The sequence below is a fragment of the Malaclemys terrapin genome, chromosome 18 (assembly GCF_027887155.1).
Source record: "Malaclemys terrapin pileata isolate rMalTer1 chromosome 18, rMalTer1.hap1, whole genome shotgun sequence".
Taxonomy (NCBI): Eukaryota; Metazoa; Chordata; order Testudines; family Emydidae; genus Malaclemys; species Malaclemys terrapin.
The window spans coordinates 831,859-855,005 of NC_071522.1; the positions used below are offsets into that span (position 1 = coordinate 831,859).

General features: G+C 47.1%; 2 protein-coding genes across 2 annotated transcripts; one reads left to right on the top strand and one right to left on the bottom strand.

Moving 5' to 3' along the window:
- Positions 1-3,309: 3,309 nt before the first annotated feature.
- Positions 3,310-11,197, top strand: SERPINF1 (serpin family F member 1). Its single transcript, XM_054008286.1, has 8 exons — positions 3,310-3,417; positions 6,090-6,175; positions 6,585-6,786; positions 6,868-7,023; positions 7,976-8,179; positions 9,123-9,265; positions 10,149-10,359; positions 10,793-11,197. The coding sequence occupies exons 2-8, from the start codon at positions 6,098-6,100 to the stop codon at positions 11,050-11,052; spliced, it is 1,254 nt and encodes a 417-aa protein (XP_053864261.1). The 5' UTR covers positions 3,310-3,417; positions 6,090-6,097; the 3' UTR covers positions 11,053-11,197.
- A 346-nt stretch (positions 11,198-11,543) lies between these two features.
- Positions 11,544-22,927, bottom strand: SMYD4 (SET and MYND domain containing 4). The gene is made up of 10 exons (XM_054008285.1): positions 22,522-22,927; positions 22,302-22,446; positions 20,546-20,626; positions 18,311-19,481; positions 16,002-16,184; positions 15,355-15,524; positions 14,248-14,380; positions 13,610-13,726; positions 13,107-13,230; positions 11,544-11,943 (listed from the first exon to the last, which is right to left on the bottom strand). Exons 1-10 carry the CDS (start codon positions 22,653-22,655, stop codon positions 11,790-11,792), a joined length of 2,412 nt encoding a protein of 803 aa, XP_053864260.1. The 5' UTR covers positions 22,656-22,927; the 3' UTR covers positions 11,544-11,789.
- Positions 22,928-23,147: the final 220 nt, after the last annotated feature.

Below are 23,147 nucleotides of genomic sequence, written 5' to 3' on the forward strand. Positions count from 1 at the left end.
ATGGTTTGGGGGAAAAGCAACCCCCACCACAGCAACTTAAGCTGTATTACGTTAGTCTTGCTAGTTTCGGCGTTTCTGTAGCAATTAACAGTGAATGTCTACATGCTGACAAAGGGAATGTAGAACCACTTTTTGTTGGCCATCGCAGATTCTGCTTCTCATCACTTCTAGGAAGCCCTTCTAGGGTATGTCTACAGTGCATCTGGGAGCGAGCCTCCCACCCTGGTCCACAGACCTGGGTTAGCAGGGCTCACGGTAGTGTGCTAAAGGTAGCTGTGTAGACGGGGTGGTTTGGGCTCTGAAGCCCACCCTCCTACTACAGGTTTCAGAGCCCAGGCTGCAACATCTATACAGCTACCTTTAGCACACTACTGTGAACCCTGCTATCACAAGTCTCTTCTCCCAAAGTGAGAGGCTCACTCCCAGTCACCACACAGATATATCTTAGTGGTTTTGTTTTCGCAGGGAAGTAGCTAAAGAACCAGAGTCACCTTCCCAACAGCTCCCCCTTTCCTGAGTAGATCTGCCCCAACCAGAGAGCAAGTTGCCTGCTGGCATCTCCCTCACTTACTGTCCTGCACTTTCTGTTGGGATTGGATGGAGGGGGATTGACTCACCGACCACAAACGTCAGGCACACAAGAAACCTTTTTAAAAGAAAGCAACTGGCTCAAACCTGCAATTACCAATAGACACCACACATGGTTTACAGATTCCAAGTCTAAGGGGAGACCAGCTAAGAATAATGCCCCGCCCTGTGCCCCGTGGAATAACATTTACTGGTCAACAAGAGGGTGTAATTACTCTACTATGTAATTAACGAGTAAATCAGAAGGAATCCAGCTCTATTACTAGGGCCCTCAGGGAACATTTCAGATTGCTTTGCTCTCATGACGACTGCCCTATTTTAGAGATGCTGGTCCATGCCTCCGTTAGGTCTTGCCTTGGCTACAGCAACTTCCTCCTCCTTGATTCGCACCTTGCTGCATTCCATTCGATCCAAAATCCTGCCGCTAAAGTCATCTTCCTTCCACACCACGGCCTTCCGGCTCCCCTTGTGCAGAATGTATATTTTTCTTCCTCTTCAAAGCTCTGAACAACTCAGTTCTTATTTCCTCCTACTCCCCTTCATTCTGGTAGTTCCCTCCAGCTTTTCTTCTCCTACTCCCATCTTCACTTTGTTCCAGAGGGCAGTGGCTAGTTCCTGCTATGCTGTATATAAGGCACAATTAACTTTTGATGTTCAACAAATACTCTGTTACGTCAAAATTAATTCATGAGATTTTGTGCAGTCTTTTGAGGCTCTCTGATGGAGGGGGCTGTAGAAATGCAAACTATTAACATCCAGGCTCATGACTTCCCACCACAGGACAATGCTCTTGCTTCCTAACATTCATACATCTTGGTAGTGGCCCTTGAACCTATTCTGGTAAAGCAAAGCTCTATCATAGATTGTAAGGCCGGAAGGGATGACTGTGATCTTCTAGTCTCAAATGTATGACACAGGCCATAGGACTTCCTTGAATTAATTCCAGTTTGAACTAGAGAAGGTCTTTTAGAAAAACATCCCATTTTGATTTAAAAAATTCCAGTGATAGAGAATTTCCCATATCCCTTAGTAAGCTGTTCCAATGGTCAATTACCCTCACTGTTAAATTTATACCTTATTTCCAGTCTGAATTTTTTGAACTTCAACTTCCAGCCATTGGATCTTGCTATAACTTTTTCTGCTAGTTTGAAATAGTTTCTATTATAAAATTTCTGTTCCCCCATGTAGGTACAGGACCTCTGCCCTGAAAACAATTACCCATAGGGTGAAGCCATCACTAAATTAATATTTCTTGATAAGTTTCATATTTGAAATGTTATTGAATTTCTTCACTATAGCAAATCCATATGGATATCAAACATACAAAATGTCCATGACATAAAGCCTAATATTGTTCAGAAAGAATATGCCCTATTTTAAATAAAATAAGCCACTCAAACCAAAATAAAGTATCCACATGGGTTTGCACTGGTTTAACTAAGTTTGTTTAAACTCACAATTTTAGTTAATCTGATGCAACTCTCTACATAGAAAAGGACTAATTGACTTAGCTAAAGCAAAATAGGTGTGTTCACACAGCCTTTGCATGGGTTAAAAATCACACCTATAGTTAAACTGGTGCAACTTTCTTGTGTAGACAAGGCCTTAGTAAGAATCAGCCCAAAGCCTTTCACAAAAGGCATTTTAGTACTAAATACAAACATTAAAAAGAGGAAGTGGAGAAAAACATGGGAAATGTCAACTGCTAATCTCCAACAACAAGCATCACTCAGCCTCAGGTGAATGCAGAACGGGTCTCAGGGACAAGCTTATTTCCACAGATCTCTGCTTACAATACAAGTCCAGAAGCAGTTTCCACATAAGGCCGTAACTGTCCATCTTATTACTGCTCAGGAAGACTGTTTTTTCTCACTTGGCCATGGTCAATGAAGCAGCACTGACCCACAAGAAACCAAATGGGATGATTTGCTTTTCCAGCTCACAAAGATGTTGGTTTGCGGTTCATGTGGATCTCCAGTCATCCCCTCTTCCCATTAGCAGAGGGCCTGTAGGCGATGAGTGCATGTCTGAATAAGTCTCATTGCCTAGAGAGTAAGGCCTGCAGCGCAGCAGGGATAGATTCCAAGACAATCCCAAATGTGGGGTTTGGTACAGCTGCCTTTACTACTTTCAGCATTTCCCTCTAGACAAGCTGCTTGTAGCAGTGGTCAGATAGCCCCAGTCCCATCCCATCTCTCCTTCACGGAGCGTATTAGGTCATTCTTGTTAATACTGACACTGCATCTTGGCGAGAGCCGCTCCTGGGTCCTTTCTCTTTAGTTGCTTTAAATTGATATTTGGATCCTGCTGCTGGGTCGAGGTTCTTGCTACATTAAATGGAGTTGCTGCTATATTAATGATGCTACCGCATCAGCCATCACCAAGCATTTTATAACCCCCTGAGGTAGGGAAGGAATGGTCCCATTTTACAGATGGGGAAGCCAGGGCACTGAAACGGGAGCTGACTTGCCCAAAGTCACACAAGGAGCTTGTGGCAGAGCACAGAATAGAAGCCAGAGAACTTGGTTCTCAGTCTTGTGCTTTAACCACTGACTGTTTCTCAAATAATGAGCATTTGCTTTGGGAGCTGGATCAAGTGCAGGGTTAAAGCCAGCACAATGCAGTGACAATCACAGGATCAAAAAATTAGGGCAGACCACTTTAAGAGAACCCTGGGAAGTGTAACCTGAAGCCTGCTGAAGGCTGGGCTTGTGGGCAGTCTGCTGGCAGGCAGCAAATAAAGCAGATGTGGCTGTTATAAACTCCATGCTGTTCAGAGTCTCATCAAGGGTGGTAACATAGGACAGCAGTGGCTGAGAGGAGTCCGAGGTAAGGAGCAATTCACCCTGCTTCCAGACCTGTTGGTCCACAGCTAGTAGCAATCGGAGTGCCCAGAATGATGGGAAGAGCACAGGAATGAGTCGGGGGGAGGGGGCTCTCTTGCAGGGCCTGGGAGACAGGAGTGATGGTCCTTGCTATGGTATGGCCTGGAGAGTGAAGAATTCCTCCTGGAGAAACAGGAGTAGGCTGGAAATGGGGGACTCTCCGGCTTCTCCTGGAGCGATTGAGGGCCAGAAGTGTGCTTGGGAACAAGGGTCCTTCCTGCAGGCTCTGAGGATCAAGCATGGATGAGCAGGGGGTTACAATCCTGCATCAATTAGCACTTGTGTTGCAGTTAGATAGTTTTCTTTGCAACAGAAACGGAGTCTAGCAAAAAACTAGACAGACCCTCTTGGTGAGGTGCTCTGAGACACCCCCAATAGAGAGAAACAGACCTCATAGGTAGGGTGGCTGTGAGATCCCACACTCAAATGTGCGTAAGGATAGTTAGAGACCTTCAGAACTCTCTAGCCTGGGGGAATGCTGTTTTATTTCAGAGCTGCAGAGATCCAGGGAAGAGACAATTCACGCTTGGAAAGTATCTTCTTAGCTTGTTTCCCAACCTGCTCTTTCTGAGTCTAACATCACAGACTGCATGCTCTAGATCTTTTCCTTTCTTTTTAAAACACAGCTATAGATTTTAAAGTTACACTAGAAATCACCCCAGCTCTGCTCCAGCAATGACTTTTTCTATCTGCAGTTTTGGCTGTGTGCATCATAACTGCACAAATAGAATCCAGATGTTCAGGCCCATTCAAGCTCAGCAGGGCTTTGTCATTCTAAAATGGAAATCACTTCTTGGCAAAGCCTGAGAAATATGAGGGTGGTGACAATCCTGGCAAAGATAAAATCTGGGAATGCACTCTCCATTCTCATGCTTCCAGGAGCAGAGCTGTTGGGAGCAGAGAGTATTGTAGAGCCTTTTTTCAGAGAAAGGCCACACTTCATGGAAACCCCACATCTCATGCCTAGCCTAGAGCAAACCTCTCACACTAAGCATAGTGGAAAAGCCAGGTGAAGAATCTGCTTGCAGCAGGCATCCTCAGACAGCATCCAGCCAGAATCTCTCTGCTCCTGTGTTCCACAGGAGGCAGGCCTACTCAGAAATCCCACCATAAGGCTTACTCTCACAGGAATGAAAAGTCCCTGAATCACATCCACCCTCACACCACCTAACATTGCTTTGGTCCAGTACAGCAGCTCCACTCAGAGCATATTTTCTGCACTGGAAAGAAATCCAGAATACTGCTCTCCTGGGTGGGGGATGGTGTCTGAGCATAGATGCAGGGAGAGAATCCATGAGTCTTGCGAAATTGGACTGCATAGCCAGTTTCATGTCTGCTCTAAACAGAAACAATGCTACAGAGATAGCATTTTTGGCAGGGATGCTGTAGAGGAACAGCGTTTCCTAAAGCAAAACTGCTACCATGGAGAGAGGGGCTGGGGGAGTTTTTTCTTGTAGGGAAATCCTCTGCCTGAACAGGCTGGTCCCTGAATTGTAGTCGTTGTGGACACGTGGCTTTCAGAGTTTGCAATTCTACCGACAGCCATGTTTGCTTTAGAGCTGCATTTAATCTGAAACACATGTGCAGGCTCCTACTCCTCGGGCTGCACTGGATCACAGGGGTTAGTTAAATACAAGTGCCCTTCCTTTAATTCCTTTGGCATTTATATAAACACTGCTTTCACCCAACCCCTGTGGCATCTGACCTCAGGGACATGGCATCCCTGCAATTGCTCTAATTTACCGAGGATGAAGGTTTGGGTAACACTACCCGTTGGACCAGACACATCATTGTACAGAATCCTCCCATGCAGACACTGGGGAGGTTAACATTGGATTTCTGAAAAAGAACAGGATTAGTGGCTCTAGGGAGCTTGATGTTTTTTTTCCTATCAAGAATCCTGAGTAAGCCCAGTCCAATCCTTTACTCCTCTCTGCTTTAGCCTCTACCCCATGGTATGCATTTAGGGTAGGAAGGGTTCCTGGGAGCCCATCAATGATGCTATTTAATCAGCTACTGAGCCAGAGTGGTAGTAAGGTGCTCATGCAGCCAGTAATCCTCCACGGATAGGGCTACGCAGTGAGCAAGCCTGAGGCTAGGAAGTGAAGTGGAGGGCTGGGCAGTGTGTGTGTGCATGTTCAGGACAACAGCACTAGCCCGTTAACTATCTTTTATTTCATCCAGCGTTAGTTGTTGGACTTGCTGCTTTTGTATGACTATTGACTTTTTGAATGCATGGGATGTAAAGCAGCAAGAAGAGTCTCTTGTGCACTGATCTGATCTAGTACCTTTCAGGGCCTTGGAGTCTGGTGTCTTGTCTGAGAGCCAGTGCGATTTGCATCACATCTCTACCTCTGCTTTTGGGCTCAGGCAACACCTGCCCAGAAATGTGCATGCCACAATCTCAAGAAGCTCAAAGCAGCTGGAGCTGACCAGCTGAAGAAGCCACAGGCTGAGGATTTGCAGCTGATCAGCTATGCAGACGAGGTCCCGCTGCAGAGAGATGCACTAGATGCACATGCAGTGCCTGCTAGGTGTAGCAGACGGAGCTAGCTGGAACAAAGAAATAGGCAGATTGACTAGGGCAAACAGCTCTATTGTGTTCTTCCCTTCTAGGTTCCATCATGCAGACTCTGGTTGTTCTCCTGTGGCTAGGGCTCCTAGCCTCCCCCAGCAGATCTCAGGACTCGGCTGCAGAGCAGGTGAGTGTGATACAAAACGTGACAAGGAGAGTGAGAAACTTGGACCATAAAACTTCCAAAATTAAAATTCTAAATGGGAATATTAAGCACCATCCTCCAGAGCTGCCAAGGACAACCTAGGACCATCATGGGCAATGACAAGGGAAAGGTAAGTCCTGCTCTGCCCAGATAAAAGCATGGTGGAATCTCCAGTAGGTACAGCAGGCAGGACTGGGTTCTATTCCCAGCTCTGCCTATGATATACTGTGTGACCCTCCGTTTTCCCAACAGTACGACAAGGCCAGTACTTCCCCCGCTTACAGAGAAATGTCTGTAAAGCACTTTGAAGGTGAACAGTTCTCTGGCTATCATACTGCTCCTGCCTTCTGACGCAGAGCAATTCTAAAGAAGTGTTTCTTGTGCCTGCAAGGACTCCGGGACCCCTGAAGGAGGCAACACAGAGGCAGCTGAGGAGGAAGATCCCTTCTACAAAAGCCCTGTAAACAAATTGGCAGCTTCAGTCTCCAACTTTGGCTATGACCTGTATCGCCAGCAGTCGAGCAAGACTCCCACCGCCAATGTGTTACTGTCTCCCTTCAGTGTAGCTACTGCACTTTCTGGCCTTTTACTAGGTGAGTCCCTCCTCCTCCTCCTCATGCATTCTCGTGCATGGCTGGAGGGGGGCCTCATGCTCCTTTATTTATGGTTGGCAGGTGCTGGAGAGCGAACAGAAGACCTGATTTCTCGTACTCTCTTCTACGACCTGCTTAACAAGGCTGAGGTCCACAACACCTACAAGGAGCTGCTGGCTAGCATCACTGCACCTGTAAAGGGCCTAAGAAGTGCCACCCGCATTGTTGTGGAGAGAAGTAAAAACCTTTTTTCACCTGCCTACATCAATCTTGTCTTTGTCCCTGAGCAGCAGTCAGGAGAGCAGAATGGATGGGTCACAGGCACCAATGGCTTCAGTTACAGGACACAGCTGTGGCTGGAGCCTAAGCAACTGCTTCTGCCCTGTGCTGATTGCACTATGCAGTGACAGTGTTGGGGGTCCCTAGATAGAGCTTGGAAAAGGTTTATTAAAATCAAAGAAGTGCCAACAGGGCACTTGGCAACAGAGCTGCTGGCACAGAAGGGACCCAAGAACTTGCTTTGATAATTTCATCTCCTCCCTAAGCCTCACTCCAGCTGCGCCTACCTCCCAGGAGCCATCTAATGTATTTTCAATTCCAGATACAGTTTGATTATATCTTTTGCTTTACAATAATGATCAGGCCCAGCCTGAAGACAGATCATATAGGACTGTTTGACCCCTCTGAGTCAGTTAAAATGCCATGTTTCACTCTGCTCTAGACCATCGTGATAAGAATGCTAAAATCTCCCACTTCTCCCCTCCCCCCCCCAACCTGATGGCTTGAGGAAGATCCAAGCTCCTCAATAAGCTGTAATCATGTAAGGAGTGTAGGGACAGGGCTAGAGTCAGACACCAAAGTGGTGGCAGCTACAGGTGGGCTTTTGGTTCCTATCACCAATCTTTACCCATTAATTGAAGGTTTTGCCAGACTACAGCATAGGATGTGGCTGTGAGACTAGATAAATACATCAGTTCCCCACACAGCTTTAGTTAGACTCTCTAGGTGTTTGCACATGCCTGTGTATCACAACAATGGGTATTTAGAAGACTAGGGCTTAGATATCTGTAAGTATGTCAGGAAAGGGCATGGGATGCTCACTGCCAGGCCTTCAGCTGTACCTCATTGCCTTGGGATTTCGTCTCTGATAGAGGGAGTAGGCTGCAGTAATGGTCTTTCTGCCCCTCAGAACTGAGAATGAAAATGGGGTTTGTGAGCCAGCTGGAGAAGTCCTATGGGGCACGGCCCAAGTTGCTGACTGGCAATACCCATTCAGACCTGCAAGACATCAACAACTGGGTGCAACAGCAGACCAAGGGAAAGATTGTCAAATTCCTGAAGGAGATACCTACAGGCATCAGCATCTTCCTCATCGGGGCAGTTTATTTCAAAGGTAAGAGCTTACCGTCGTTCATGGGCAGGGGTGAGATGGGGCTGTCTCCTAATTGCATGCCAGAAAACACAGGAGGGAAGGTCACATCCTGGCCAGGGCACACTGAAGAGGTAGGCAGAAAGACAGAGTGACAGGAAGAAACTTCTTTGAACACATGGATATAGATTCTCTACTGTGAGTTTAGTAAAGGAGGTGGGACAGATGCTTGATGAACGTGGAAAGAACTTCCCCATGGGAGGAGTCACTACTCACAGGAAGCTGAGTCTTGACCTGCTTGCAAAAAGGGGTCAGGGAAGGAGGAAAGTGAAAACCTGTAAGGATGAAAGACAGAATGTCCTGCCCAATGGAAGGAGATTCATCAAGAGTTCAGATGGGACTGTGCCTGCCACACCACCCCTCTGCATGGACAGGAGATACTGGGGAGCTGTTCTAGGGAATCCAGACATCAAGTTTTATATTACAAGAGCAGCAATTGGCATAGTCAAGCTCAGGGCAACGTTGTGCTGGGTGCTCCCCAAACAGGGGTACAGAGACTGTCCCTGGCCTGGAGAGTTAACAATGAGCAAATACACAAAGGGTAGGTGGAGATTAGCAGTACCACTTATAGTTATATTTTATTTATATAATTATAAATACATCAGCTCTCTCCAGCTGCTCGTCCACCCAACCAGCATATGTCAGCTGACTTCATATCCAATCTGGCCAAACCTCAGATGGGATGGAAGGGGCTAGAGTGCCAACAGTAACAATAAAACAAAGTTGCAAGTATAGCTGATCCCAGTAACTGGCTTTCTGACCTCTATCATCCTCCACTTACCAAGACCAATCCCCTAAAGCAGGACTATTTCATGTATGAAACCACAATACCATTCCACTGGTTACATACCCAGACCTTAGGTTTTCCCATTATTCCTGAACATTCCTGTTTTATTTTTAAAAATAGGACAGTGGAGAACCAAGTTTGACCCCACAAAGACTATGCTGCAGGACTTCCACCTGGATGAAGACAGATCCGTGAAGGTGCCCATGATGTCGGACCCCAAAGCCATACTGCGATATGGCTTCGACTCAGAACTCAACTGCAAGGTCAGGTGAAGGACTGAGCAAGAAAGAGAATGTAGCCCCTGTGCAAAATCACCTCGCTCTAGACTAGGGAAAGATCCATCCTCACTCACTAGCTCCCCCCCACCAGGAGGATGAGTTCTGCCCCTCCCACCAAACTCCTGTAACTCTTGTTCTTTACACCAGGGCAGAGAGCTTTGGGTTTGCTCAGAGAACGCCACATTCCCATGATCATATAGCAAGCAACTACAGCTTTAAGTAGCACAAAGGTCTTTCCAGTCTGTACAGCCGCCCCAGCTGGGCAGGGAGGAAAGGGATAGGCTGCAGGGAAGGACAGGCTTTGGTAGAAGTTTCTCTCTGACTCACTGCCTTTCAAAAAGTGGAAAGTTATTCGCTCTACCACATAGTTCCAGCCTGTTCCTAATGGAGCTCCACCCTCTGGTAAGCATCCTCCCTCTGACAGGGGAGGGAAAGTGCTGCTTCTGGGAATTCATCAAGGCTGTTCCTGAAATAGCTGGAAAAGTTGCTAGTGAGCTAGGCAGGGCAGGCCCTGGGTCTGACTCCCAGAACTGGGGGCTGTGCATAGCACAGCATCAGTAGAGGGGTGGGAGTTCCAGCTGAGAATTCCGCTCCCCCCCATACTACAATTCAGTAGAGATTCTCACAGGAAAGATGTTGCATTTTGCATTTCCTTTCACAGCCAGAGGGACAGGGTTTAGGGCAGAAGTCTGTACTGTGGAGGGGCAAGGGGAACCTGTGGTATAGCAGATAAGCAGGGTGGGAAGGAAGAACCTGGTAGGTGGAGTGGCTGGCCGGCCAACCAAGGTTAAGAGACCACAGCTGGCACTGGGAGATTCTGCTGGTGTGTTTAGAGATAACTCCTTGTCTTTTTTTACTATGCTTCCAGATTGCCCAGCTACCACTGACAGCCGGGGTCAGTGCTATGTTCTTCCTGCCACAGAAGGTGACCCAGAACATGACCCTGATTGAGGAGAGTCTCACCTCGGAGTTTGTCCGTGACATAGACAGGGAGCTGAAGACAATTCACGCTGTGCTGAGCATACCCAGGCTGAAGCTGAGCTCTGAGGCGGCACTTGGCAGCACACTGCAGGAGATGAGTATGTACATAGAATGGCCCACTGTAGGCTGCTGGGGCTCAGAGCTGCTCCTTCAGCTTCCCGAGAACAAGCAGCCAATGGTCACAAGCTAGGTCCTGCTGGCATATGTATGGACTTCACTGACAACGGCAGCTCATGCTTCCATCTCTCACACAGGCTCTGCCTGGGGCCCACTCCCACCATCTCCCAATGAGCTCAATGGGCCCTATGATTAGGGCTGCCAATTTTGGTTGGATTTATTCCTGGAGATTTCATCACATGACAATCTTTAACTCCTGGAAACTCCAGGCCAATCCTGGAGGGTTGGCAACCCTACCTATGACTCCTCCCCTCTGCAGCACTAGTAGTACGGCCCCAATCTGCAGCACTGTCTACTTACCCTCCCAGAAGGCCCCTTCTTCCCAGCTAATGGAATCTTCCTCCTTTCCCTTAGGGCTCCAGTCGCTCTTCACAACACCTGACTTCAGCAAGATTTCTCCCAAATCCACCAAGCTCTCTCATGTGCAACACAAGGCAGTCCTGGAACTAAATGAAGATGGGGCAAGATCCACACCAAGCCCCGTAGAGAATGCTGCTCGCCTGACCTTCCCCCTCGACTACCATCTAGACAGACCGTTCCTATTTGTGCTGAGGGATGACACCACGGGAACCCTCCTCTTTATTGGCAAAATCCTGGACCCCAGGAGCACTTAGCTCCCTGGACAGCAGCCTGCAATGTTCGAGTCCTCCAGAAAGGCTGGGGTAACTGGGAAGGATGCTGGGTCCCTGCTCTGCTGCACAGTCAAACTTGCAAATCTTATGCCTACATGCTGCAATAAAAGAGCTTTTGCCACAAACATCTCAAAGCGCCGCAGCGTTCTCCCTTGTAACACAGGCCCTGGTTTGGTTTGCATTGGGCCCCTGTACCAGTTTCCCAGAGTTCCTCCAACATCACCACGTGTCCCCTGTGGTGAGCCCCACTGTACTGGCCCAACTTCTATTGCATCCCCTTCATTTTGTGGCCTCAATCCAGCCCTCTGTGTCTCATGTTTGCAGGAATAGGTGTGCTGAATGACAGGCAAGCACTTCAGTTTTCCAAAGCAAACAATAGTGGTGGGTGTGGGGGGGCTGTGTGCATAGGGCCAACATTTAACCCTCCAGGGAAGAACCACAACTTCAGAAAAAACGCATAATAGGCTCTCAAATGCTTTTCTCAAAAGCATGTTAAGAAATTCTACAGCAACATTCCGTTCTATGAGACAGCCCTTCTGTCAGTGCCCCAGTGGTGTCCTCTCCCATTTCAGCAGAGATCAGCTTCATTCCCTGGCCCTCCCCAGGGACATTTCAGAGCTCACCCAGCCTGTAGCCAGGCCTTGTTTGCATGGCTAATCTGCCACATGGAGCTTAGCTTCCTGAGGAGAGTCAGCACTGCAGCTTCCTTTGTTAGTCGGTCACTCATCCCTGTGAAGGAGGCTTCTGGGCAGCTCCAGCAGACAGGCTCTCATCTCCTGCAGTTCCTGGACCTGGGCATTCTGAGGGCCACAGTGCACACACAAAACTGTCTCTGCTCTTTGAATTGTGCACAGAGCTTCAGACACTGCAAACCTGAAGTACAGAGGGAAGAAGTGAGAGAAAGATTTACGGGACAAACTTTCCTCAGCACATTTGATGAAGCCATTCATTCAGCACCCTTCATCCTGTCCTCCATTTCCCCTAAGCCAGGACAGCTCAGGCACCTCTTCCTTCTTTCACTGAGACAGAAATTCCCTGATCACAGGGGCAGGACTCACCCCTCACATCCCATCACTATTAGGCATAGGTGCTGACTCTGTGGGTGCTCTGGGGCTGAAGCACCCACGGGGAAAAATTGGTGGGTGCTCTGCACCCACCGGCAGCTCCCCGCCCCGCCCTAGTTCACCTCCACCCCTGAGTGCGCCGCTGGGTCCTGCTTCTCCCCGCTCCCTCCCAGTGCTTGCGCTGCGAAACAGCTGATTCGAGTGGCAAGCCTGGGAGGGAGGGGGAACATGGCGTGCTTGAGAGAGGAGGTGGGGCCAGGGCGGGGATCCAATAGGGGCAGGGAGAGGCGGAGACTCTGGGGCAGGGGTGGAGTTGGGGTGGGGCCGAGGGGGGGGGGCGCGACCCACTGTGCTAACAAAAGTTGGCACCTGTGCTGTCAGGTAAATGCCCTGTGTTTTAGCTAGGGAACTCAAAGTGCTTCATCCTTGGAAAAACAGCCATATCTTATTGCCACTCTTGCCAAGGTGGGAGACAGTTAAACCAGAAATACTGATAAAAAATGCGTCTACAAAAAAAGTAATGGGATCTGCTGGCCAATGATTAGAAGAGAAAGCATCTGGGGCACTGTCACTTTAAAAGGAAGTATCAGCAGCACTGTAGTGCTGGGGTCTGAACACTCTATGGTACCTGGGATGCTAGAGAAGCTGTAACAGGAAAGGGGGCGATAGGACAGGAGTGGGACAGAGGAATGGTGGGAAGGATGCCAAAAGGAACACGAGATGGCTCCCTAGCCAACTGAAGGAAACTTTCATTTGATCCAAATACTTCACAGCCTCCACCTCATCCTGGATAAAAGGCAGATGTTTCCCCTTTGCCAGAACATCTAGCAGTCCTGGAAGACATCTCGCAAAGGGACTAATGATGCCAAGGACTTCCTGCCACACCCCCATCTCAGAGACACAAGGCACATGGACTAAAGCAGGGAAGAGCTGTAGAACGAAGGGTGAGATTGTTGGAATGGGGGTCTTTACCCATTAAAGAGGATCTGTGCCAGTTTGAAGAGTTCATGACCCGTTTCCACACTGGACGGTCCATGGCGAGCTTCCACAATTTGAATGCTGCGCCGCAGGTGCCTCGCTGCTTCCTGCCACTTTCCTGGCCAAAAAGAGAATGGATTATTATAGCTCCCTTTCTATAGCCACTGCCATGGAAGGAACTCAAAGGACTTTACAACCTTAGTGAACTAAGACGCACAGTCCTTCTACGAGTTAACAGAGGGGTATTATCCTCATTGTACAGAGTGGGAAACTGATGCACCCAAGATCACACACCCAGTCCCTATTGGCTGGGAATAGAGCTCGTGGCTAAAACTAGATTCCTAAGAAGATTCTGCTATGTCAGTTTAGTGGGCTGCAATAAGAGAAGGGAGGTGAGAAAGGGAACAGACCAGTCAGGGAATCTCCTTCTACTGACATTAGATTTAATAGGCCAGCCATAGGAAAATGACCCCAGAGGGGACAGGAAGACATCTTACCAAGTGTGGCATAACCCTGTGCCAGGTGATCCTCAATCTCACCCACCAGCATGTGCTCTGCAGACAGGAAATTCTCAGCATCCACCCGGCACCTCATCAGCAGCTCCACAGCCTGATCTGCAAAGCCAGGTAACAAATATCAGAGGGGTAGCCAGGTAACAAAGGCACTTTACCACGAGACATGAACCCATTCCGGGTGCCAGTTAGCCATGATCTGTGAAGTGAGAGCGGGTCCACTCTCTTCCCGCCCCCCAGTCTTGAGCAGTTAGCCCTGGACTTTATATTCTGTTCTTGCAGAATTAGCTAGGGTCACCATTTCTATTTCAGTCTGAAGCCTGTCTAACCTAATGCAGTGTCACTGGGGGCAGGGGGGCCTTCTGAAACATTGGGTCTGGGCCCGAACCTTTAACATTTCCCTGAATTCCCTCATATTCCAGTGGAGCAAACATGAGTTTAGCCTCCCAGTCTGATCAGCAGTATAAGCAGCCTACCACTTGTGCTGCGAGGGATATCAGCAGTACCTAAATGCTTGGGCAAAACTGCCATCTGGTGGCTGGCACCAGGATCTCGCTATAAAGATTACTTGCACTTGTGTAATGAACTGAACAAGGTCCAAGATAGATAGCTGGCTCTCTTACTGGGCTGGTTGTCTTTGAGAAGTCCCAGTGCTGTTCTAACTTGCAGCCGAAGGTCCCATAACTGGCGTAGGAGGTAATCCCTGCCAACCAATAGTGTACAAGCACCACTGGAACAACGAAGCACATCTTCCCCCTGTGGAAGTCATAGAATCATAGGGACCTCAAGAGGTCTTCTAGTCCAGTCCCCTGCACTCAAGGCAGGACTAAATTATCTAGACCAAGCCACGTCTACAATCATTTCTGCACATAGAAAGCACAGAGTTGTGTATCTCTACACCCCTGTAGCGTATTCCAGGGCTATTACACTGTTTCCCAGCCACACTTTAAACAAAGGGCCTGTCCATGTGCTGGTGTTAGATATTCAGAGCTCTGGAAGAAAGCTGAAGGAGTAGCCCTGGCAATGGTGCCAGCCTGAGCCCACTTAGATAAGGCCAAAATAGGACATGAGCCACCCCATTAATCTTCACAGAAAATACACCTTTTCTTCCCTCTTTCTTGAAGACTCATGGCTCAACAGCTGTTTTAGGAGTAAAAACAACAACATGGCTGTGCAGGGTACTTTACAAAAACAGATGAACAGAGTCTCTACCCTAAGAGCTTACAATCTAAAGACAAGACCAGAACAACAGGAAAAGAGACCACCACGAAGTTGGCGGAGGATTAGGGCAAAGATCATATGATCTTGTGGTTACTCGAGAGAGTAATGCACACATCCTGTTAGGGTCCTAGTAGGACTGTTTTTAGTTTATAAACCTTCCTTGAGAAATGGGTTTAGTGAAGGGATTACTGAGAGCAAGGGCACAAGGCAGACACATTAAGGGGTTTCCAAACATCTGGAGGATTGTGGGGTGGGGGTAGAAAACAGTATTGGGTGGGACCTCTGGACAAGCTGGAGAAGTACAAGTCTTCCAAGAGGGTTGCTAGAGAATAACGAGACCATCCCTCACTTCTGCCTAGTCCCAAGAGTAGGGGCCCTGGACTCAGATCCCCACCTTGCCCTCGACTCAGATCCCCACCTTGCCCTCACAGTACAATTCCAGAGTGCAGAGAATATTTAGTTTTACTAACACTTCAAAAGTTACACAGTTGTGATTATGAAACAGTTACCTGCATTGAAGCATGGCAGTTGGAACAGCAGAATATATCCCCTGTGGCTGCTATGCCTGTGACATCAGATCCCAACTCATCCAGGCAGGCCTGGCATCGACACTCAAAGAAATACTGACAAAGGAGACGTTGCCGCCTCTCAGCAGCCCCCATTCTGCATCGGTGAGGCCCTACAAAGGGATGATAACGAGTCAAAGAGATAATACTTTAAGAAAGCAGGAAAGTTGGGTACCCAATTGCAGACTAAAATCCACCCTGCCATGGATGGAGAGGGAATATATAATCCGTGGCTTTATTACATTTTGGGTTTCCCACCCACATCTGAGGCCTTGCAATGAAATCAAAGGGATTGAAAAAGGGGTTGGTGTCGCCCAGTGCCTCTATGTAAGGGCTATAAGCTGTGGGTGCCACATCTTGAGATGCAACTAGAGAGTGACTGTAAGAGACAAACAGCAGGAGTAGGAGGTCTCATGCTGATGTCATTGACGCAGGGTTGTGCACACCCACATGCATGTATGGATAGAACAGAGATAAACGCCAAACCCATGTTTGGAAATGTGACCCTTGTGGCCATGATACTGCAGGGATTGCAGAGGTGAAAGGTCACTTGCGTACCCTATTTATTCCTGAAAGGGACTGCAACTTACCATAGCAATGGACAATCTCTTGGCCTCTTGGGATTGGCTGCGATGCCCTGACTGTGACAGCAGTCCCACTGAAAGTCACACTAGTATTAGGGTCGCAGGAATGGTTCAGGAGGCTGGTGACTGGGAATAGGGCTGTGGCCAGGCGCACCTGCTCACTATCTGCAACAATGCTGTCTCCAGACTCTAAAAACCACACAACATAAAAGGGGCCAAATACATCATGAAATCAGACTTAGTGACCTACTTTGCTCATATTCCAGGCACTGAATCTCATCACAGCAAAACATCAGCAGCAAAAAAAAGTTTTTGGTGTCTTAATGTAATAAAACAAATTTGAAAGCTGCCATGCTCACAGTCTGACCATGTGGAGATGGTTTTGGGTAATCAGCTCCCTATTTGAATCCACAGGGAAAGCAAAGAGTTTCTAGACTGATGAAGGTAATTTGTATTCTTCTAGAATGCTACTATAATACAAATACTAAGTTTAAATATTTGATTTAGCTGCTGTTTAACTGAAATATTTAAAAAAACAGAACTTAAAATTATAAATTTAGAAATCTTTGCATCCAAATAATTTCTCCCTGCATCCAAATGAAGAGCAGATTCTGTAAGGTCTACTCTATAACGTCATTATACTTGACATTATAAAAAGATAAAAATAATTGAATTCTGCCAACAGATGTGTCTATTTTTAAGCATTTCCCCCCAATTTTTATCAATTTAAATTTTCACAGCTGAGAGAAATTATGGGGGGAAGTCAGACAATCATTAAATGGGAGTAGACATTGAGATTCAAAAAAGTTAAAGCTTTATAGCTGTTAAAACACAAACTGTCAACATCCCATGTGAAAATATACAAAGTAAATATCTTTAAATCAAACTCAAATCAAACTAGTTCTCAAGCAGCATTTTTCTTATTTTCCCTATTTGTAAATTTTGATTGAAGTATTTTTTCTGTTTGTGTGTGTATGGTGAAACTGATGTTTACTGATATTTGCTGAAAAAAATCTAATTCTTCCAAGTCTAGTTATCTATCAAACTAGGGAAATGTAGTCTAGATGAAACCATCATAAACCGGATGCAAAATTGGCTGAAAGACTGTACTCAAGAGTAGTTATCAGTGGTTCACTGTCAAACTGGGAGGGCATACCCAGTGGAGTCCTGCAGGGGTCAGTCCTGGGTTCGGTACTATCCAATATTTTCATTCATTCCATTATCCAAGTCATTGAGAGTATGCTTATAAAATTTGCAGACAACAACAACCTGGCAGGGGTTGCAAGTACTTTGGAAAAAAGGATACAATTCAAAACAATCTTGACAAATTGAAGAATTGGTCTGAATTCAACAAGATGAAATTCAATAAAGATAAGTGCAAAGTACTCCACTTAGGAAAGAAAAATCAAATGCACAACTACAAAATGGGGAATAACTGTCTAGTTGGTAGTATTGTTGAACAGGATCTGGGGGTTATAATGGATCACAAATTGAATGAGTCTACAATGTGATGCAGCTGTGAAAAAGGCTAGTATCTTTCTAGGGTGTATATACAGGAGGTAACTGTCCCACTTTATTGGCACTGGTTAGGCCTCAGGTGGAGTACTGTGTCCATTTCTGGGTGTTTAGGAAAGATGTGGATAAATTGAAGAGAGTCCAGAGGAGAGCAATAAAATGACAAGTCAGATTTTCTAAACCTTTTAGAAGGAAAGGTTAAAAAAATGGTCATTTAGTCTTGAGAAAAAAAAGACTGGCCGGGGGGAGGGAGGCTGAGTTGGAAAACAGTCTTCATATATGTTAAGGGCTCTTACAAAGAGGATGGTGATCAACTGTTTTCCATGTCCACTCAAGGTAAGACAAGGAATAATGGGCTTAATCTGCAGTCCTGGAGATTTAGGTTAGATATTAGGAAAAACGTTTTCCCTATAATGATAGTTAAACTCTGGTATGGACTTCCAAGAGAGGTGGTGGTATCTCCATCATTGCAAGTTTTTAAAAACAGGTTGGATAAATATCTGGCAGGGATGATCTAGGTTTACTTGGTCCTGTCACAGCACAGGGGGCTGGACATGATGATTTCTTGAGGTCCCTTCCAGCCCTACATTTGTATGATTCTGTGCTGGGCACACCACTGGGAAAGAATAAGGAAGTTTCCATTGTAAAAGAGATTATGAGGTTTTAGGGAGCTAAGATACTTACACAAAGTTTACCCAAGTGCAGTGGGATCTCTAAGAGTGCTCATCCATTTGCTATATCCCTCCCAACGGACAATCCAACAAAGACAAGAGAGAAGAAGAGTACAGTTTCTCACTGACCTGACTCCCGGATTGCAGTCACCGCTTGCGCATTACAGTGCAGCTGCAACATATGTCTCAGCATTGCTTCTCCCAGAATCTTCAGCTCCAGAGACAATTCAGTAGACATCTTCACATGTGCTTTCAGTTTGGACTGGCTCTCACATGACCCCTGACTCAAAATGGTCAGATCTACTTCTTGAAGTTTCTTGCATATGGCTACTATGCTCAGGCTGCAAAGGAACTTATGTTCAGGACTGTGCTTTTCAGCATGGGTCAAAAGGTTGAAGACAGCTTGGTAAGAACCCCGGTACTGTCCATCATCCTCACAACCCGGAATCAAAGGTTCTGCTTTCTCAGAGAGACCCTCCATGCCAGCTGTGGAATCTCGTGTCTCATCCCGACTCCTACCTCTGGCTTCAGCCTTGTGAAGTTCCTTGTCATCTTCATGAAATTGCTTCATTAAGCTGCTAACCTCTGCAAATCCAGCCACTAGAACAGTCCTTAAGGCAACATGGGAGAAGACCCCTAGTGTGAGCAGCAATGCCCCTAATGGGCACTCTGTACTGTGATAGTGCTCCCATGCCAGCTGTGCACACTTCTTGCTGCAGTACTTGGCATAGCTACACCCCCGGCAGGGCACTGAAGCCAAGAGCTGCTTCAAGCAGCGATGACAGTGGAGGTCCGCATTAGTGACCCTAGTATCCCAGGTTGTTTCAGCACTGTCCTGGAGCAACAGGCTCTTCCCTGGGCTGAGCACACTTACAAAGGCCTCCTCTTTCACCAAGTTCTCCCCTGGCAGAATATCTCTGGTGACAACCAGATGACGTCCTCTGCAGGAGTTAAAGTTCAAGCTCACAGATGAAAATGCACTTGAAATTTTACCATTTTCTTCCCAGAATTCCAAGTCCTTTCGAGTTTTGCTGGGTGCTTCCGGCACCGATACTGGGCTACTCTCCATCTCGTGTGCATTCACTTTAAGTTGACTGATTTTTCTTAGCAGACTCTGGCGTGTGGTACTAGTCAGACTCTGATCCATAGCTATTTTACTCTCTGCTTTGCTGATTACCTCCGCTGCCTCCTGTAATCTCCCCAGAAGAAGCAGACACTCAGTTTTCCGCAGCAAGATCTTAGGCTGCAATCTGTTTGGATAGCTCTGGGCTTGAGCCCTGTCAATGTCTTCTAGACAATCCTGGAAGCGAATACAAGAGGCCTTTTAAATGACTTTGAAAAATGCCAAAAAGATTTTTACTCTTTTGCCCCATCCGAGGTTGGGCACATTTCATTTATTTAGAACTGCATTAACTAAGTTTCTAATCCATGACTGATCAGGGGTCAGAGTAAAGGCTTATACAGTGCTGCCACTTTAAAAGTGAGACCATTCCACAGAGAGAAAGAATGCATACACTCCCGAGGAATTCAGAAAGGCACCTGCAGCTTGAAACAGTTTTAAAACCATATTGGACCACAGCCTCTTGTTCTGGTATTTAAACTTTGTTCTTTATTAATCTTTATTTGGATTTAAATAAACACAGGAAGACCTATCCCAGGTCTAATGTATAGGGTTTGGATAATATAGCTTTAGTTAGTTAGGAAGCCCTCTACTGGCTTTCCCTCTCTTCTAGGTTTCAAAAGCCACCGGAATGCAGAGCAACAGCCTATAAACGTAGCTAGGCATTGCATGTTGTATACAGTTAGTAAATACAGTTATTTGGACTTCACTATGCCAGTGTGGTTTCTTCATATTATGTTTGCTGTATAAAGAGCAAAGGACATAACACCAAGCCCTAGGCACCGTTATCATCCACAAAAACTGTACCATAAAAACTATTACAAAAACAGCAGCAAGAAGGCATTACAAATCAGATTAAAATCATCCACCACTTAGATTCCCAAAAGAGAAACCCTACTCTACCCCTCCCCAAATGCCATTTTAGGCTAATTTGGACCAAGAGCACACAATGTTGAGCAGTGGTCTCCCACTGAGGTATGGCCTTTTCCAATTTAGTGGCACTTCATTTTAACACTTTCAACTAGCCTGATTGCTGCTGTATTTTGGGAAACATATAGTGGGATTATGCAGTGCTGGCACCTTCAGAAACACACAGCATGCCACTTTTTTGAAGTTGTAGCACAGCATATAAAACACAGTTGAATAGCTGTAAATCTTCACTGCCATTACTTGATTCACTATACCCAGTTTTCAAAACGAATAGCTGCTGGTTTGTCCTTGATTGTGTCAAATCTAGTACTTACCTCAAAGTGACCCAAGTGAAAGAGGGCTGCAGAACGATTGGCATAACACAATGACATTTCTGGGCTGTTGTGGGACACTGCCTGCAAAGACCAAAAAGAGTAGTAGCCACATTGAGAAAGAGGAATTGGTATATGTTCTATGGGTAACTTGGTTTCTGGGACATGAAATATGTGTGGTCATGGCTGGGAAAGGGAGAAGAGTGGGGTGAAGAAGTCAATTCAACCTGTTATGTGCCAACACTGGACTATTGTACTGGAGATTTTCATGCCCAATCTGTCATTATCCTATCTTGCCCTCTTCCATCTTTACTCCACACCATAACGGTTAGGAGGGCTTGTGAGATTCTTGGATGTATAAACAGGGGAATACAGAGGAGCAGGGAGGTATTATTATCTCTGTAGATTACATTAGTGAAACCATTACTGGAATCAAGTATCAGAGGGGTAGCCGTGTTAGTCTGGATCTGTAAAAAGCGACAAAGAGTCCTGTGGCACCCATTACTGGAATATTATTCCTGATTTTGATGCCTACTCTTCAAAGAGAAATGTTGATAAATTGGAGAGGGTTCAGAAAAAAGCAAAAATATTACTCAAGCTCTGAAAATCCTGCCTTACAGCAAAAGACTTAAGAAGCTCAATCTATTTAGTTATTATCTAGTTAAAAGATGATTCAATCACAGTCTATAAGTACTTGCACGAGAACATTTCATTATGCCTTTTTCTGTTAGACTAAATTCAGACTTGAAATACATTGCAAAATTTTAACAGAGAGATTAATCAACCACTGGAACAATTTGCCTAAGGACATGGTGGATTCTTCATCACTTGAAATCTTTAAACTAAGATTGGATGTCTTTTTAAAGACACACTATAGCTTAATCACAAAGAATGTATTTGATGTAGGAATTACTGGATGAAGTTCTATGGCCTGTGTTCTGTAGGAGGTCAGATTAGATGATTAGAAAGGCTCTTTCTGGCTTTAAAAATCTATTATTCATAATACACCTCTACCCAATATAACACAAATTCTGATATACCGCGATAAAGCAGTGTTCCGGGGTGTGTGTGTGTGTGTGTGTGTGTTTGCGCACTCCAGCAGATCAAAGCAAGTTCGATATAACGCGGTTTCACCTATAATGCAGTAACATTTTTTGGCTCCCAAGGACAGCGTTATATCGAGGTAGAGGTGTAATTTGCCCTTCTCTAGAGTCTTCCATCCAAGAATCACAATGCATTTTACAAAGGCTATAAATTAAGCCTCAACACCCTTGTGAGGAAGATGTTTTTATTTTATATATTTAGAAACTAGAGAACACAGAGATCATAGATCCAATCCTGAATGTTGCAGAGCATTCTCAGCTCCTGTGAAAATCACCGGGAGTAGAGACAGCTTAGCACCTTTCCAGACTTAGCAAAGACTTGCCCAAGCCCGTAGCAGAGATGGGAATCGCATGTGGTCAGGCTATAGCAGAAAAACAGTTACTAGAGAAGACTGATTGGCTACAAGCAGGGTCCATGCAGAACAAAACTTCTCATGACTGTTCTACTCAAGGACGCCCCAGAAAGCTATTTCCTTGCTAATCTTACACAACTGCATTAGACATCTGTTACAATAGTCACAAACACCTCAGCACTCCTTTGGCATTCCAGTAAAGTTATCCCCACATCAAACCCTCCTACCGGGAGATGAACCTGAGGCTGAAGTACCCTCAAAGCAACCATTTTTCCATCTGTGTGAACAACTCTGGCTCTTTACCTTGGAATAGAGTAGCAGTGCGGCTGTGTATTCCTTGTTTTGAAATCTCTTGTTCCCCTCCTCCTTGTAGAAAAGGGCAGCTCTCGGATCCTTCCCCACCGCGTTACGGGCAGCCAGGCTGTGCAGGGACTCTCCATCGGCGGGCCTGCAGGAGTTGGAGAGCTCAGTGTCAGGGCCTGCGGCCACACAGCGCACACGGGGGCGGGCGGGCAGGACTCACTGGAAGAGAGGCAGGCACAGGAGGAAGGTGTCCCCAAGTGGCCCTGCCAGAGAGAGCTTCTGCTGCAGGCAGGGGTCCAGCGAGGCCCACTTCCGACGTGCATAGGCCGCCCACTCCCCCGCAGGCAGCTCCATGGCCCGCGGGCGGGAGAGACCGCAGGGCAGAGCCGCTCTGCGAACCGGCCGCGGCGGGGTCAGGACGAGAGGGGCCGTGACAGAGCCCGCGGCCCGGCTTCGGGGGTCCCCGCCGCTTGGGGGGGTCTGGGCCCCACCGACCGGGGGCAGCCGGGACACGGCGCCTGACGCTCACAGCGGCCCCGGGGACGGGGCCGGGCAGCGCACGGGCCCCTCACGCGCCTGGAGACGCGGGCCGCTGAGCCCCCACCCCCGTCCCTAGCGCCCTGGGCCGCCTCACACACTCCCGAGAAGCCACACGACCCTGCCGCCTCCCCCCGCCCGGCGGGGCTCTCCCAGTCACGCTCCTCAGCCGTGAGACGCCGAGGAGCCAATGGCGGCGCCCACAGCCACACAACCAACGGGCCAAGGGAATCACTTCCGCCGTACAGGGCACGCCGGCCAATGGTGGGTGCCGCATGGCTGACGTGCGGACGTGCGTAGCGTACGTGC